Source organism: Bidens hawaiensis, unplaced genomic scaffold (assembly GCF_021521415.1).
Source record: "Bidens hawaiensis isolate Kalapana, Puna unplaced genomic scaffold, B.hawaiensis_p1.1 tig00007984_1, whole genome shotgun sequence".
Classification (NCBI taxonomy): Eukaryota; Viridiplantae; Streptophyta; class Magnoliopsida; order Asterales; family Asteraceae; genus Bidens; species Bidens hawaiensis.
Genome location: NW_027491558.1, coordinates 686,661 through 704,353, shown reverse-complemented (window position 1 = coordinate 704,353; position 17,693 = coordinate 686,661). Strand labels below are relative to the sequence as shown.

Here is a 17,693-nt window from a genome sequence, read left to right as displayed (position 1 = left end):
AGAGAAAAATAAAATAACAGAATCACAGATTCATAAAATTTAACCTCAACAGCTCTATCAAGTAATTCTCTAGCAGACTTTTTGAACAACTTCCTTGCCACAGGATCAAACATTATGAGAGAAACAACACCGGTACAATCATGTATCCTTAAAGGAACTTTAAACCTACAATATAATTTAAAAAAATTACTTGTAACCTGATATGATAAACAATATAAAAAATTAAGTTATTCAAAACAATAAAGTGGGAATCAAAGGATAATGAAGTATGAATAACTAACCTTGGCACAGTATTGATACTTTTCTTCTTACATACCTCAGTTGGGCACTCAATAACCTTTTTTGCCTCGACAACATGAGTTCCATCATCGGTTTCACTTACATTCAGTTGCGTTGTAACCTTTTTGTTACAGGTGCTGCAGGCGTTATAGTACCAGTCTAAACCAGGTAAGAAAGTTATCACAGTGCCGTAACAACAACAGATTTAACCTAAAACATGATAAAATTTACTCGTTATATTCATCTGCTATAAATACAATATGAGTAACAATATATTAACAAACAAACTTACCTCAACAGATTTGTTGACCTGTTCAATGGTGTTAAAAACAGTCTGGCTCAAAAAATCATCTTCAACATTGTTAGTACATTGTGCTGCCTCCAAGCGACGACTTGAGATTTCATGAGGGTCTTTGTCAGCAATGCTGAACATAAAGAAAAAAGAAATATAAATTACTAAATGACCAACATGTTTAAATATTTAAAAATAGATTTAACAAAAACATGTAATATTAAAGACATGGTACCTTTTCTTAAAAGCCTTTATGTTGTCAATGGCATTGTTGATGTACAAGGTACTTCCGTGAAAGGAAGAAGAAACATACGCCCGCCCTAAGTAACATGGAAGTAACATAAAGAGATGTCAAAACTACTAGAAGGCAAGAATAATGAATGGATACTAAAAAATTATAAAAATTAAAACTACTGGAATAAGTGAATCTTCCAAACTGCAAAATCATGATAGCAGTAACACCGTCTGGATTTTGGGACATGAAATCACTCATCTTCTCAGCAAAGCTTTCCCACAAGGTAACAAAAATAGTACGTAACCTACATAATATAAAATATACACAATTACTTTTATATGCAAATAAGTAACATATTTTGAAATTTATAAAAGAGGGAATTTAAAATAACTTACTCTGAGTCACGAACTTGAAGATTCATTTTCTTTTTCAGTTGACCGTTTTTTGTTTTGTGATCAACCATGTCAAAATAGGTATAAACATACCCGATGATATCTACAAAATAAAGGAAAAATAGTAGGTTAGTGTAAAATAATGTTATATGATAATAATGAAAATTATATAATATAAGTTATTATTACTACTTACCAACAACAGAATTCCGAGTCAAAGAATTGTTCAGAAGCATTTCAAAGTCAATGAATGAGAAGCCATATAAAGATCCAACAGGATCATTGCACCTCTTAACAACAGAATTATCATTCAAAAACAGTTTATGAGGATGATTTGTCAATCGATAGGTACAAAGGTTGTCGCCAATGGCAAACTTCTGAATTAAAACACATTCTTTCTCAACCAAGAATCTTTCATGCTTGGATAAGTAAGCATTTATAACAATTGCTTGAATTTTTGTACCCTGAACATGAGTATAATTGTTAGCTGAAAAGGATTAAAAAAATCATTAAATAATTAAATACTTGACTGAAAATTTTAAAAATTACCTCCTCATCCAAAGGATCAATTCTACTGCGTGAGTAGTATTAGGATGCCTGAATGAAGGTAGCTTCCACTACATGACAATTCTAACCTTAATAGTAGCATCAAGGGTTGATACATCAAGTGCACTTAACTTCAGAATTGTCAAGTAACATGTATTTATTTTTCAAAGTTATGTATCAAAATTGAATGAAGAAAATATGATATAAGAAGTATAATATACCTGGAACTCATTTTTGGAGAAACACTGCCACCAATATTCGCCATACAGAAACCAGATGGGGATAAGTATGTTTGTGTGAGGGTTCATATTTATAGGCATTCTAGTCAACTGCAAAATAAGATCGTGCAAGCTAAAAATGTGCAAAGAAACTGAATAAAGGCAGTTTTAACCAATTATTCAATAATAAAATGCGATAAAGAAGTTCTAAACAGTTTTAACCAATTATTCAATAGGGCTTAGGGCTTGATGAAGATGAACGTGACAGCTGACATGTTTTATTTTATTTTTTTTATGTTTTATTTGAGGAATTTTATTATTTTTTGTGATATTTGTTTTGTTTATTTAATGTTTAATCTATGTAACCGTTAAACAAAGGAAAATATTAAGAATATGCTACTTGTCAGAATTTAAAGGAGGGGCTTTCTTTAAATGACGCATGTTCATAAATAGCTTTTTTTTTACTACTATGGAGATATAATACCCAACCCATTAAGTATTTAAATCCATTAACTATTAACTTGCATGCAATAATATTAAGGCTTTTTCCTCTCCTTGTTTCATACGCATATATCCATAATCGAATAATCGGAGTTGCAGCAGGTTAGATCATCGACACTTATTATTCTCTCTTATTTTTCTTTTTTTTTTTTGTGTGTATATATATAGGGGAGGGTTATTCTAAAAATAATTAGTTTTCTAGGAAAAGTAAAAATAAATCATAGGGATCATGTTAATCAATGGTTGAGATTTAAAGTTACCAAAAACCGACATAGTTTTCTAAAATTACCTTTTCACCATTATAACTGACATAGTTTTCTAGAATTATTCTTTTACCATATGTTTTAATGCCAAATGTCAAAAATAGGTTAGAATAAAAACCCACTTGAGTTGTGAAAACTCTAGAAACTCATTCTCAACCACATGTTTTTAATTAAATATTAAATCTTGTGGTTAACAATTAAAGTTAATAAAAAAATATATAAGTTAATTTACACTTTCTCTCTACTGAAAAAACATATATAAAAATTAGTAAAAAATAGCAAAACATTTTTTTAATGTTTTCGATGTTTTGTATTAAATGTAACAACATATATTACATGTAACAAAAAAAACGATGTTACATAGGGTTTTCACGAGTTTTTCACAGAGTTTTCATTCTATACTTTGCATATATATATATATATATATATATATATATATATATATATATATGTTTGAATTATTAGGGTTTTAATGTTTTTTTTTTGTTTGTATGATGCTAGCAAATTGATAATCTGTTGGCTGACTTAATTAACACTGATGGAGAGTTTCAACGGATATGAGGAGACTGTCATATGGTCACCTTCCCAAGTATTTCTAGATAAAGAAATTGGTCGGGGAAGCAATGGGACGGTCGTTTATCAAGGGACATACCCACGCGGGCATAGGGTAGCTGTGAAACGCCTTTCGGAGGATCAATACAATGCTAAGAGACAAGGATATGACACTCTTAAGAGTGGGGGCGACGATTCTGTGCATATTGTTCGTTTGTATGAATTCCAAAAACATGAGAATTTTATATACGCTATGGTATCGCTTTGTGAGTATGACCTTCATCACTTGGTGAAGAGCAAATGGCTCTACGCAGAGTTGTCGGAGGAAAACGGATACCCTAAACCTTACTTGTTGGAGTTGATGAGGTGAGTTTTTGGGCTTTTTATTCTTTCTTACATGTATTTATTTATGAATTTTGTTTGTTTGTTTCGTAGGAACGTTGTTGATGGCCTTCAACACTTGCATCGTAACGGGATTATTTACGGGGATCTGAACCCTTCCCACGTGTTGATACACAAAACCCAGATTGCTAAACTTTCTATGGTGGGTAGTTGCAGGTGCCTTGCTGAGGATGAGACATCATTGAGATCTGATGATACTGGTAACTAACATAATACGGGGCGAGCTGTTATATTCCTTTTAGATATTTAACTTGATTTACAACACTTTTGTTATGGGTTTATTACATGTCAGTTTCAGGAACTCCAGGATGGCGGTCGCCTGAACAAATTCTTAATTTGCCCCAAACGACGGCCATGGACATGTTTAATTTAGGCTGTGTTTTCTTCTTTCTTTTGACTCGAGGAAAACATCCGTTTGGGGAAAGAAGCGAAAACAATGTGGCCGACAACAACATAGTCAATCTGTCCCTGGTGGAACACATTCCAGAAGCCAAGGATCTAATCTCTCGATTGTAGAAATTTGAACCTCAACTCAGGTACAACTTTTTCATATTTTTCTGTAAGTTTATTATATATTTATTAGGGTTTTTTCACTGATACATACATTTGTCAGGCCAAAGGCGTCAGAGGTACTGCTACATCCTCTGTTTTGGAATTCTTTTAAGCGAATGACGTTTCTGCGAGATGCGAGTTTGAGGGCAAATAGTAAAAAGAAGGGAGCTCGTGCCATTGTTAAAGCATTAGAAAGGGAAGCTGCTAAGGTCTTCCGTGGAACATTTAATGGTTTAATCGATTCTGAATTTATCACTGAAATGGAACAACACAAGCTGTTCCGTCGCGTCACTGTTCAAGAGCTGCTCCGCCTCATTCAATTAAAAGTAGTAAATTTGAATCGCAGAGCTCGTGAGAACAAGGTTTGCTTTTAACGACACTCTAGTTATATAAATTTTTGGGGGGGGGGGGTTGAGTTTGAAAAAATAGAATTGAATTTAACTAAAAATGCGAACTGGTATTTTCTTCTCAAATATTTAAAACGACTAAATCATTAACTAAAAAAACGAACTGGTATTTTCTTCTCAAATATTTAAAACGACTAAATCATTACTGCGTTGCATATTTACAATTCTGGAAAAAAAGAAAAAGAGTAGAGGGGGGTCGGGACATTTACGCTCATGTTACCCATCTAGCTGACTCGTTTTAACACAGGTGTGGTCTGAACCGCTGAAAGAGCTTGACTACTACTTGGGCAGACGGTTTCCTAATCTGTTGATGGCGGTATATGATGTCATGATGGATTGCTGCAAGGAAGAATACTGGTTCGAGCGGTACTTGCAGTACATACCATTATTTTAGACCCAGCTTTATGTTAATGGGCTTTTTTGTGTTGCATTAAAATACATATACTTATTTAAAGGGATTTAAAAGACCCAAGCTTATGTTAATAAGCTTTTTGTGTTAAATTAATATGCATAGTAGGAACCCGCGCGAAGCGGTGGTTTTGGCAATTTACAAGGCAATACTAAACCATGTGTTCATACCTGTAGATGTCTACTTACTGTTAATTCTGTAACGACTGTTGCACTTTTACCAAGCCACATTCCCGTAGGTGAATATCTGACGACCTCTGAGTCTGCAACTGCGTTTGTGTGGTAATAAAGAATGACCTTTTAAGATTTTAACTAAATCATCTTGAAAGTGAAAGTAATTCATGATATGATGAAACATTTCATTGATAGAGTTAACTTCCTTGCTCTCCAATTTAAAAACACACCCTACAAAATAAGGTCAACACGTTTGAAACCTTTGACTTGCGCTTTTACTAATGTTTTGAAAACTCCGCCATTATAATAAGTCAAACAACGTTACTTACGTATCCGTTTTGCAAGTGATTATAACGTAAACATAATATATAAGTAATGCAAACATATTAATTAATTAATTAATATCGATAAAATAAGAAGTATGAATACAAAAATGAAAATGAGTTGAAGGCATTGGCTAATTGACAAAATATTACGGGTTTAAACCACCTTTCCTTTTTCTTGTATGCAAATAAAATGGTGTCTAATTCTTATACAACCCTTCATTTTTCTCTATTTCTTCTAAAGCACCCATCCTACTCTATTCTTTTAATAGTTTCATATAATATTCGTCATCTTTAGATAAATAGAAACACCGATTGTAAAAACAACCACACCTCACCCGGTGACTCGGAATTTGATTTTTATCATCTCTGGCGACTTCCGACAGTTATCTTACCAACTACCGTACGTGAATGGATATCATCACCGTAAACGAAATCAGTACTAAGCGAACCAATCCCAACCATCTATCGTTAGAAAACACACTGCCGTCGTTCCATTTGTTTTTTTGGTTACACCATTGTGGCACCGCCGCCCTTTCGGCAATCACGGTCATACTCCGCCACCATGATAAGCACAACGTTTTTTTTAATAAAGAGTAGAACTCTCATTTAAATGTTTCATTAAAAGTTTGTTATACCAATAAAGATGTTAAAATGTTTTCATCACCTACCTTTATAGATACCGATACCGATATTGTTACCTTTTACTGATACGGCTTTTTTATTTTCACTTACAGATACTCATACTGCTTTTAGACACCGATACATATTTTGATTACCGTTTTAACCACAACTGTGTTACCACCATTTATGTAACTATTTTACTACTATTTAAACATAGATCTTTTACTACATTTTTAACCACAATTATTTTACTATCGTAATTGTTTTGTCTTATCCGATAGTTTTGACATCCGTTACAAATATTGTTTTGAAATACCGTATCCCAATACTATTTTGATACAACCCATATCATAACTGTTTTTACTTCGTACAGCTTGACTGCTTTATGTTGTATGTCGAAATGATAAAACAAGTTTAATATGAGATGTCTAACAATTACTTATTCGAATACATACCTTTGATAAGTCTTCGTTCACCGTCATAACCGACTAAGGTATTTCTAAATCTTTCATACTTATCGCTTCGAATAATAACGTAGTAATACTTATAGTAATAATAATTATAACGGTACTATTTCGTAATAATGATAGCATTAACTAGCTAGTTTTAAGTATATGTATGTAGGGTTAGGTTAGAATAAAAAGATATGTATATATACATACATGTTAAAAGATTACTGGAGTTATTAAATGTTCGTTTAACAAAATTAGTTATAAAGAACACCCAGTAAAATGATGCAAAATATTTTTGTATTCTTTTGTAACATCCGAGAATTTTCGTTAATTGGCTTATGTGTCTCTATGAGTTTGCTATGCTAACCGAGATGGAATTTCTCCAAGTCGAGGGGCTTCCTAGTACTTATTAAAAACCCATTTAATTATCTTTCGAGTTAAGTTATCACATTTCACAAGATGGAGGGCCAAAGTGTAACATTTATAATATTATAACCTAGCTTTCCCTCTCCCTTTCTTTTTTCCGATCGTTCCAGCAAGAGGCAGCCACATCACCATCAATTTTCTTTTTTCCAGCCATTCCTAAGGGTTAAAACTCTAATTCAAGGTTAGTATTACATCAAGGATTATGTTTTTCACCATTAAACCTTTTATTGAACCCTAGAGTTGTCAAAATCATGTTAGGGTTTGAGTTTTGATTAAAACAGTTTCTGACAGATTCGTACTTGTTTATTGTTTGGTCTGTAACTCAATGAAAATTGATTGTTTTTGATTGATTCTTGAATCCATGATGTTCTACTTTGAGTCTAGGTTCCAGAAAGGTATCATATGTAATTTTTGAACGAGATTTGAATGGTTTTTATGATTTTATAAGATCATGTGTCAAAGCTGATGCGTGGTGACGGATTCTGGTCTGGTCCAAATTGGTTGATTTCACTTCTGAAAGTTCACATTTTGAGTTAAGATTACAACCCAATTGGAATCGCTTAATTTGGTTTGGTAATAATTTTTAAACAAATAAAACACTTTTGCTGCGAATTGAAATAGCTACACGTACCTTTCTGTGTTGGAGGAATTTTTATGATTTTTGTATGGATTGGAAAAATATAAAAAAAATATTTTTAAAAGTCAAAGATATTTATTAAAATCTAGTAAAAATTTCATAATTTATTTCTATGGTTTTCCTATGTAATAAAAAACATCTTTGCATGCTAAAATCTGCATGTTATACTAGTTATTGATCGATACTTTCGTTTTAGGCTTAACCGGTGGCTGTCCTTTTGAACGCTTTTGAGGCTGTTTTGATTGAGGTTCTCACTCCATAATCTTCTTAGGTATGTCTAGTGAAACATACTTTAATATCGTGAGCTATGGTTTTCGTTTGATTGGTCAACTAGTGATAGATTGAAAACTAGTGTTCGGTTGTCTAGATTGTTAAATTGTTGCGTTTAGCGAAAAATTAAAAGAATTCGATTAGAGATTTTTTACAAAACCCAAAATACATAAAAAAAACAATTTAAACAATATCCGATGATTTATCTATAAACGCTTGAATTAGGGATTAGGGTTTACCATAAATGTATCTCGAAAGCTGTTGATCGGGCGGAAGGACGGACGAGGCGGTCTTGTGTCGACGGGAGAAAGAAATTAGGGATTAGGGCTTGATGAAGATGAACGTGACAGCTGACATGTTTTATTTTATTTTTTTTATGTTTTATTTGAGGAATTTTATTATTTTTTGTGATATTTGTTTTGTTTATTTAATGTTTAATCTATGTAACCGTTAAACAAAGGAAAATATTAAGAATATGCTACTTGTCAGAATTTAAAGGAGGGGCTTTCTCTAAATGACACATGTTCATAAATAGCTTTTTTTTTACTACTATAGAGATATAATACCCAACCCATTAAGTATTTAAATCCATTAACTATTAACTTGCATGTAATAATATTAAGGCTTTTTCCTCTCCTTGTTTCATACGCATATATCCATAATCGAATAATCGGAGTTGCAGCAGGTTAGATCATCCACACTTATTATTCTCTCTTATTTTTCTTTTTTTTTTTGTGTGTATATATATAGGGGAGGGTTATTCTAAAAATAATTAGTTTTCTAGGAAAAGTAAAAATAAATCATAGGGATCATGTTAATCAATGGTTGAGATTTAAAGTTACCAAAAACCGACATAGTTTCCTAAAATTACCTTTTCACAATTATAACTGACATAGTTTTCTAGAATTATTCTTTTACCATATGTTTTAATGCCAAATGTCAAAAATAGGTTAGAAAAAAAACCCACTTGAGTTGTGAAAACTCTAGAAACTCATTCTCAACCACATGTTTTTAATTAAATATTAAATCTTGTGGTTCACAATTAAAGTTAATAAAAAAATATAAAAGTTAATTTACACTTTCTCTCTACTGAAAACATATATAAAAATTAGTAAAAAATAGCAAAACATTTTTTAATGTTTTTGATGTTTTGTATTAAATGTAACAACATATATTACATGTAACAAAAAAAACGATGTTACATATGGTTTTCACGAGTTTTTCACAGAGTTTTCATTCTATACTTTGCATATATATATATATATATATGTTTGAATTATTAGGGTTTTAATGTTTTTTTTTTTGTTTGTATGATGCTAGCAAATTGATAATCTGTTGGTTGACTTAATTAACACTGATGGAGAGTTTCAACGGATATGAGGAGACTGTCATATGGTCACCTTCCCAAGTATTTCTAGATAAAGAAATTGGTCGGGGAAGCAATGGGACGATCGTTTATCAAGGGACATACCCACGCGGGCATAGGGTAGCTGTGAAACGCCTTTCGGAGGATCAATACAACGCTAAGAGACAAGGATATGACACTCTTAAGAGTGGGGGCGACGATTCTGTGCATATTGTTCGTTTGTATGAATTCCAAAAACATGAGAATTTTATATACGCTATGGTATCGCTTTGTGAGTATGACCTTCATCACTTGGTGAAGAGCAAATGGCTCTATGCAGAGTTGTCGGAGGAAAACGGATACCCTAAACCTTACTTGTTGGAGTTGATGAGGTGAGTTTTTGGGCTTTTTATTCTTTCTTACATGTATTTATTTATGAATTTTGTTTGTTTGTTTCGTAGGAACGTTGTTGATGGCCTTCAAAACTTGCATCGTAACGGGATTATTTACGGGGATCTGAACCCTTCCCACGTGTTTATACACAAAACCCAGATTGCTAAACTTTCTATGGTGGGTAGTTGCAGGTGCCTTGCTGAGGATGAGACATCATTGAGATCTGATGATACCATTATTAGGGGTGAAGCTTCTTGGGGGAGCTGTTAGTAAAGACACCGGGTTTATTAAGGGTTTGGCAAAGAAGAGAGCTACTAACGCTGTTGATTTGATGCGTCTTCTCCCAAAACTTGGTGACCCGCAGAGTGAGTTACTTTTGCTTCGATCATGTATGGGTATTGCTAAACTTTTCTTCGGTTTGAGATCATGTATGGGTACCACCTTTTTGAGTTTTCGTACCGGTATTTCCTTAATTTAGTCTTCGGTATCGATCCACAAATTTGTTTTATAAGTTATGTATTACCAAAGATAAAAATATCAATTTGATAAGAAAGTTAAGTTTCATTTCGGTATCGGAGTCACCATTTAAAGTTTAGAAAAAGGTCATAATATATTGATAGCTCCTTCCTTGAATGACGTTGAATAAGATGCCATTGTAGGTTTGCTCGAGAAATTCTAATAAAACGCATTTGCTGTTGAATTCGTCTATCAAGAAACAACAAACCGCTTGATCAGACTGATTTATCACAACTAATTGAAAAATCTAACTATCAAGAGCATTCTAAGTACCAATTTGTCTCAAGACAGAAATGAAATAGGGTTGAAATTGTAGAGGGCTCGGGTTTATTTTTGTATGGGACACAACTTAACTTTAACCATGGTTAGTTGGGATATAAACTAGGATTGGATTCCTGTAAATATATTGATTGCCAGGGCCCACCACTTATACGATTCTGGTAATTAAAATTTGATTTTTAAAAATAAGATGTTAATTTTCAAGGTATTTATTATATATATGTCTTCCAAGATTATATAAAATTTAGATTTACGAAAAATAGTCCTAGGAGACAAAACATGATACTTTTCGAACTTTCCAGGTTTGGATTTTTAAAAGGTTTGTTGTTTCCGGGTTTTTTAACGCGTATAAGTTCGGTTTCGTTTAACCCGACTAAGTGGCTGGTTACAACTTTTTCAGGGTTTTACTTACCTTATGCTACTCTTAATATCGTATAAATTATAAAATCATGATTTTTAGTTATATAGAAAAACCATATTTTGTAGGGGTTAACATAAACAGGGTAAGATCCAAATGAAACAGGCCCGGTTATTTATAATAGGGTCGGTTCTCGGGCCTGGGTCGGGTAGTAAGACCCGTTTGTTCATCCGCTAAATTTTTTTTTTTGAAAACTTAAAAATAATACTGATGCATGAACGTACACAAAGCACAAGTGTAGCGCGCAAGTTCTTGAAACCTTATAATAAGTGTATGCGAGATAAATGTAATATTTTTTATTATAATTATAAAGATGGGTAAGAGATGTAATTACATAAACGGAGGATAAAAGTTTTTTTATTGTAGAAAGTATTACTTCTCTAGATCACGTTTTAAAAGATAAAAATATGGCAAGTTAATATCCCACCTACTCACTTGAAATGGCAATTCTTTAATCCATTGGATAAACACCAATATGTAATTATTATAGCACGTACCACGTGATAAGTGTCACGTGATGATCTCAAAATCACAAGGAAACTAATAGTCAAAACCATGTTTAGATAATCATAGCTTATGAAACATTATGTTACCAACACAAGTAGATTGTCTAGGTTATATAAAACTTTTTTCGTTAACTTAATAATACATACTGTCCGGGGTTAGTTTTTACCAAACCCAGGTTGGTTTTCGGATTTTTAAAACAACTAGGTGATTTATCCTCGTAACTCTTTGAAGGTTATACATTTTACTACGTTGAACATTCTGTAAAAACACTATTTTTAGTTTATAAAACGTAAGAGTCATAGATCTTGCATATGAACAAGTTAAGGGTGAGATTAACAACGCGCAAGCTAACGGTTTAAAGTATTATTATACCTTCTTGTGAACCGGTAGTTTTATAGCTTTAAGAATAATCTTACTTTTTGTGTTGAAAATTAACTCCAAAATATCCTAGTAACATGGGGATGTACGCAAATGAAATCACACATGAATGTTAAGATTTAAGTTTAAGATGGTTTTCAGCTTACCAAATGAGGCTCTTGTTGCTGTCAACAACATGATAGTTTAAGGTTTCAAAACTCAAAAAGAATGAATATACTTGCATAAGATGATTGATTATGAAAGCTTAGGACCACCTGTAACACCTTGGTTTCAGCCTTAAAATGTGTGTTTTTGGAGATTGAACCGAAGGTAAAGGGAGAGAGAGAGAATGGAAGTGTGGGTGTGTTTGTGTCCGAGATTGTAAGGCCCCGATCCCGGAACCATACTTTAGCGTTGAATTTACTCATAAACATAGTTCTAAAATCAGAGTTCATTAAAACTTTTCGCGGAATCATTAAAACTTCATACATTACATTACACATCATCGAATATTGTCTTAACAAAAGTACACTTGTCTTAAAACATATCATATTAATTCATGACATTCCTTTCCAAGATGCCAGTCTTCCAGTTCCTGCCACGTGCCATCCTCAAGCCAGCTCCTTCAATCTATTTACCTGCGTGCATACTAAAAGTCAGCTACGCTGAGTGAGTTCTAGTTAAGCAAAGCAGGTAACATACTTCTCATTCACATTCTTACACACACACACACACACATATATATACACACATCCGAAGACACATATTACATTCGCTCTTACGTTCTTACTTCCATACATTCATACTTCTTCTTACTTTAGTTTTTTCGTACGTACATATCGTTCTACGTTTTAAAGAGCCTTTTTCCCTATAACCTTCGCAGATATTATTAGGGTCTGCAACCCTTTCATTCTTCGCATATATTATTAGGATATGCAACCCTTTCATTCTTCGCATATATTATTAGGGTATGTAACCGTTTATATATTAAACTATACATATCATACATACCATCCATACATTATACACCTCATACTTACCATTCTTTCATTAGTTGTATCTATTCTCATATACCTCTTCACTCATACGTTTAACCCTTTCTATACTAATTAGGTGTATTTACAAACATTCATACGGCGTACACTTACCAATTAAGGTAACTCTATTAACTAATCACATTGAGTATGCACACAACCCCAAAACATAACGCAGAAATGGGGCTAGAAACTCACCTGGGTCCTGTTTCTCTCTGAGTTAAGTGTAATGCCCTTCCTTAGCTGCGCACGGCTAACTGTGTAACAAGGCACGGGTATCAATTATCTATCACATCTACTTCTTACATCTAGGTGAATGAGACTCTCAACTAACGGGGGTCCGGGGGCAGCGCCCCTGGTAGCGGGGTCTAGGGGTGGCAGCCCCTGGCAGGTAAATATCCTCGTTAAGCTCCATAGCCTCCAATGTCCTGAAACACGTAAACAATGCTTGAAGTACCAGTTATAAACAAGAAATCTTTGTAAAGTACATTGGTATTCATTTGGAGAAGGTAAGGACTGTTTTCTAAGACATCGTGCAACTTTGGTTATCAAACCTCGAATGATACTTAACGATTGTTTTAATAAGTACTTCATGCCAATTCGTGAAATGTGTCCCTTGGAAAATGATTGCGCCATGCCTTGCAAGATGCATTATTTTTTGTACGGTTGTTTGTACATCTTCAGGTAGCTCCTCTGGTACAAAGTCATCGAAATCCATTTCTATGGTGTGAAGAAGTGAAGAAGAACAGAAGAGTGGTGCCGTTTAGTTTAATCTAGACCTAAAAATTGATGTTTCTGCGAGATGCGGGTGTGAGGCAAATGGTAGAAAGAAGGGAGCTCATTCCATTGTTGAAATGAAACAACACAAGCTGTTTTGCCACGTCACTGTTCAAGAGTTGCTCTACCTCATTCAAATAAAAGTAGTATATATTAGGGACGAGGAAACTAATACCGATACCAATAATATGCATTTGATAGGTAGGGTAGGAAGGTGATCATTTAACATAATAACAAGGACACCGGTGAACATATAAATTTGAAGGTTTAAAATATAAGTTTATAAAATAAAGTAAATATAAAATCATATAAAATTAAACGATTTTGAGAATTTAGTTTTGCAAGTCTGTGTATGGGTACAACAAATTTGTTTTATAAGTCATGTATTACCAGATAAAATTCAGTATCGAACTCACCTTTTAAGGCTTCGAAAAACGTTATGATATATTGATAGCTCCTTCCTCGAATGGCGCTGAATAAGACGCCATTGTAGGTTTGCTCGAGAAATCCAATAAACCGCATTTGTAGTTGAATCCGTCTATCAAGAAACAAGAAGAAACCGTTTGGTCAGACTGAGTAGTGAAAAATATAACTGTCAAGAGCATTGTAAGTACCAATTTGTTTCAGACAGAAATGAAATATGGTTGTGGCGGATCTGAAGTTGTGCCTGGTTAAGAAGGTGAGTTTTGGAGCTAATTCAATCAATGTGTGTAGGGGTGTTTGGGGATAAGGTTGTGGTCTGTTGAAGGTAAGGTTGTGGTGTGTAGGTTTAAAGAGCAGAGCATATTTTAACAGTTGGATCAACTTTTTATCAATGGCTGGTATATTCAATCCGCTCTGCATCTTTATTTCTATAATTATATTAAAAACATCATATTATTTCTCTATCATTTTCAATTAAATAATACTTTTTTATACTTTTATCATTACATTTTCTCTCTCATTCACTCACAACCACTTTCAAAAACATTAAAAAATTATAGAGACAAACAGTGTGCTTTTCCAAATTTAACCATGAACGGTAACATTTTCTCTCTCCTCCTCTCACAACCACTTTTAACCATCTCTAAAAAATGGAGAACCCCCTCACATAATTTGGAGAATCCATTAGGAATGCTCTAAGAAACACGTGGGTAGGGTTTTGACTGGGTATTTCCGGTTTCGACGGGTCCAGGTTGGTTTTGATTCCGAGTGCGGTTACGGGAAGAAATCTTATATCAGGTCGTACGCACAGGTCGGGTACGAGTAGGAACGGTTCCGGGTTAGGTACACCGGCCTGGGTCCAGAACCGGGAATTTTGTGAACCTATACCCATAATAGCGGCGCAACTTGTTGCCTGCTTATCTTATGTTTCGATGTAGTCACTACTTTCGTTATAACCTATAGATTTGAGAGTTGAAGAAGGTAAGGATCAATTTCTAAGGCCTCGTGATGCGTGCACTTCCAACTTTCACTTCTTGATCTTCATTCCAAGCCCGTAAATATCCTCGTTAAGCTCCATAGCCTCCAATGTCCTAAAATACGTAATCAACGTTTGAAGTACCAGTTATAAACAAGAAATCTTTGGAAAGTACACTAGTATTCGTTTGGAGAAGGTAAGGCCTGTTTTCTAAGACATCGTGCAACTTTGAATCATTTTTGTTATCAAACCTCGTATGATACTTAACGATTCATTTAATAAGTACTTCATGCGAATCCGCGGAATGTATCCCTTGGAAAATGATTGCGCCATGCCTTGCAAGATGCTGTATTTTTTGTACGGTTGTTGGTACATCTTCAGGTAGCTCCTCTGGTACAAAGTCATCGAAATCCATTTCTAGGGTGTGAAGAAGTGAAGAAGAACAGAAGAGTGGCGCCGTTTAGTTTAATCTACACCTAAAAATTGATGTTTCTGCGAGGTGCGGGTGTGAGGCAAATGGTAGAAAGAAGGGAGCTCATTCCATTGTTGAATGAAACAACACAAGCTGTTTTGCCACGTCACTGTTCAAGAGTTGCTCTGCCTCATTCAAATAAAAGTAGTATATATTAGGGACGAGGAAACGAAGACCGGTACCAATAATACGCATTTGATAGGTAGGGTAGGAAGGTGATCATTTAACATAATAACAAGGACACCGGTGAACATATAAATTTGAAGGTTTAAAATATAAGTTTATAAAATAAAGTAAATATAAAATCATATAAAATTAAACGATTTTGAGAATTTAGTTTTGCAAGTCTGTGTATGGGTACAACAAATTTGTTTTATAAGTCATGTATTACCAGATAAAATTCAGTATCAAACTCACCTTTTAAAGCTTCGAAAAACGTTATGATATATTGATAGCTCCTTCCTCGAATGGCGCTGAATAAGACGCCATTGTAGGTTTGCTCGAGAAATCCTAATAAACCGCATTTGTAGTTGAATCCGTCTATCAAGAAACAAGAAGAAACCGTTTGGTCAGACTGAGTATTGAAAAATATAACTGTCAAGAGCATTGTAAGTACCAATTTGTTTAAGACAGAAATTAAATATGGTTGTGGCGGATCTGAAGTTGTGCCTGGTTAAGAAGGTGAGTTTTGGAGCTAATTCAATCAATGTGTGTAGGGGTGTTTGGGGATAAGGTTGTGGTCTGTTGAAGATAAGGTTGTGGTGTGTGGGTTTAAAGAGCAGAGCATATTTTAATAGTTGGATCAACTTTTTATCAATGGCTGGTATATTCGATCCGCTCCGCATCTTTATTTCTATAATTATATTAAAAACATTGTCAGGACCGTCTTTCGGGTGCAACCTTAGCAAAGGTTTGACAAGAACACACCGACTTAATTACTCAAAGACCGATTGAGTATCCCGGCTGAATCAGGATATTCAATGATTGAGAATGAAAGCTTGTGGAGAATTATCAAACACAAAACAATAAATGATAATCGGTAAAGACTATTTCAACGACAAAGATTCACTATATTAAATGATACGTCAATGATACAGTGAATGGAATGTCTAGGGTTTTGTGTGACGACGGCTTTTGATATTCGTCTGCAAAGATTGTCAGTATGCGTGCCAAAAAAACCGTCTCCTAGTCGTACCCTAGGATGTCTATATATAGACCATAACATTCCATGTATACGTCCTAGACATTACATAATGAAAGATAAATCTAATACAAGTGTTTCAGACCTCGAGCAAGGTATATACCTTGCTCGAGCAAGCTTCCTATACAAGGTGTGCTCGGAGAGTGTCCTCGAGCATACTTTACTTAGAATATATTCTCTTTCGGAGAATACATATTCTCTTCGAGTAAGCTTCATTCCTCTTGACTTGTTCAAACTTTGCTCGAATAAGTCCATCGAGCAAGCTCATTCTTCTTGATGTCTTCAGCTTTTCTTATTCAGCAATCTTTATCATGCCCGGATGTAAATCTTGCTCGGTAACTGAACTGTGCTCGAAGTCTTTGCTTTGATTCACGTGACATCCTCTTATTGCATCCATGCTCGTCCCCATGTGCTCGATCATTCTGTGCTCGTAACACTTGGCTGGAACTTGTATGATCAAGCTGTTTGCTCGATTGGCAATCCATGCTCAATAGAAGAATACCCTTGCTCGTTGAAGTGTAGCTTGCTCGAAGCCTTCAACACTTAGAAGAATCAACCATTTAAGATTCAGAACCTTGCTCGAAGTAGTAAAAACCATGCTCGATTGTCTGGGCTTGCTCGAATTCCATACTTAGCCGTTTTCTAGATAAAGAAATTGGCCGGGGAAGCAATGGGACGGTCGTTTATCAAGGGACATACCCACGCGGGCGTAGGGTAGCTGTGAAACGCCTTTCGGAGGATCAATACAACGCTAAGAGACAAGGATATGACACTCTTAAGAGTGGGGGCGACGGTTCTGTGCATATTGTTCGTTTGTATGAATTCCAAAAACATGAGAATTTTATATACGCTATGGTATCGCTTTGTGAGTATGACCTTCATCACTTGGTGAAGAGCAAATGGCTCTATGCAGAGTTGTCGGAGGAAAACGGATACCCTAAACCTTACTTGTTGAAGTTGATGAGGTGAGTTTTTGGGCTTTTTTATTCTTTCTTACATGTATTTATTTATGAATTTTGTTTGTTTGTTTCGTAGGAACGTT

The 17,693-nt window shown here is 34.4% G+C and overlaps 2 protein-coding genes and 1 long non-coding RNA gene across 3 annotated transcripts; 2 read left to right on the top strand and 1 right to left on the bottom strand.

Moving 5' to 3' along the window:
• Positions 1 to 922: 922 nt before the first annotated feature.
• LOC143636512 (replication protein A 70 kDa DNA-binding subunit E-like) lies at positions 923 to 2,064 on the bottom strand. The gene is made up of 6 exons (XM_077104088.1): positions 1,966 to 2,064; positions 1,834 to 1,875; positions 1,395 to 1,662; positions 1,202 to 1,301; positions 960 to 1,110; positions 923 to 928 (listed from the first exon to the last, which is right to left on the bottom strand). Exons 1-6 carry the CDS (start codon positions 2,062 to 2,064, stop codon positions 923 to 925), a joined length of 666 nt encoding a protein of 221 aa, XP_076960203.1.
• Positions 2,065 to 3,720: 1,656 nt separating this feature from the next.
• On the top strand, positions 3,721 to 4,439 carry LOC143636532 (uncharacterized). The gene is made up of 3 exons (XR_013154256.1): positions 3,721 to 3,880; positions 3,973 to 4,216; positions 4,294 to 4,439. It is a non-coding gene; the product is annotated as an uncharacterized LOC143636532 (long non-coding RNA).
• A 4,871-nt stretch (positions 4,440 to 9,310) lies between these two features.
• Positions 9,311 to 9,961, top strand: LOC143636511 (serine/threonine-protein kinase/endoribonuclease IRE1-like). Its single transcript, XM_077104087.1, has 2 exons — positions 9,311 to 9,690; positions 9,760 to 9,961. The coding sequence occupies exons 1-2, from the start codon at positions 9,311 to 9,313 to the stop codon at positions 9,959 to 9,961; spliced, it is 582 nt and encodes a 193-aa protein (XP_076960202.1).
• The last annotated feature ends 7,732 nt before the right edge of the window (positions 9,962 to 17,693 follow it).

Excerpts from the sequence above, each read along its gene's own strand:
- LOC143636512 (XM_077104088.1), bottom strand. The coding sequence starts at position 2,064 with ATGCCTATAAATATGAACCCTCACACAAACATACTTATCCCCATCTGG. Across the intron at positions 1,876-1,965 it reads TCTCCAAAAATGAGTTCCAG|TTAAGTGCACTTGATGTATC; the intron begins GTATATTATACT and ends ACAATTCTGAAG. Across the intron at positions 1,663-1,833 it reads CCCTTGATGCTACTATTAAG|GGTACAAAAATTCAAGCAAT; the intron begins GTTAGAATTGTC and ends ACTCATGTTCAG.
- LOC143636511 (XM_077104087.1), top strand. The coding sequence starts at position 9,311 with ATGGAGAGTTTCAACGGATATGAGGAGACTGTCATATGGTCACCTTCC. Across the intron at positions 9,691-9,759 it reads TACTTGTTGGAGTTGATGAG|GAACGTTGTTGATGGCCTTC; the intron begins GTGAGTTTTTGG and ends TTTGTTTCGTAG.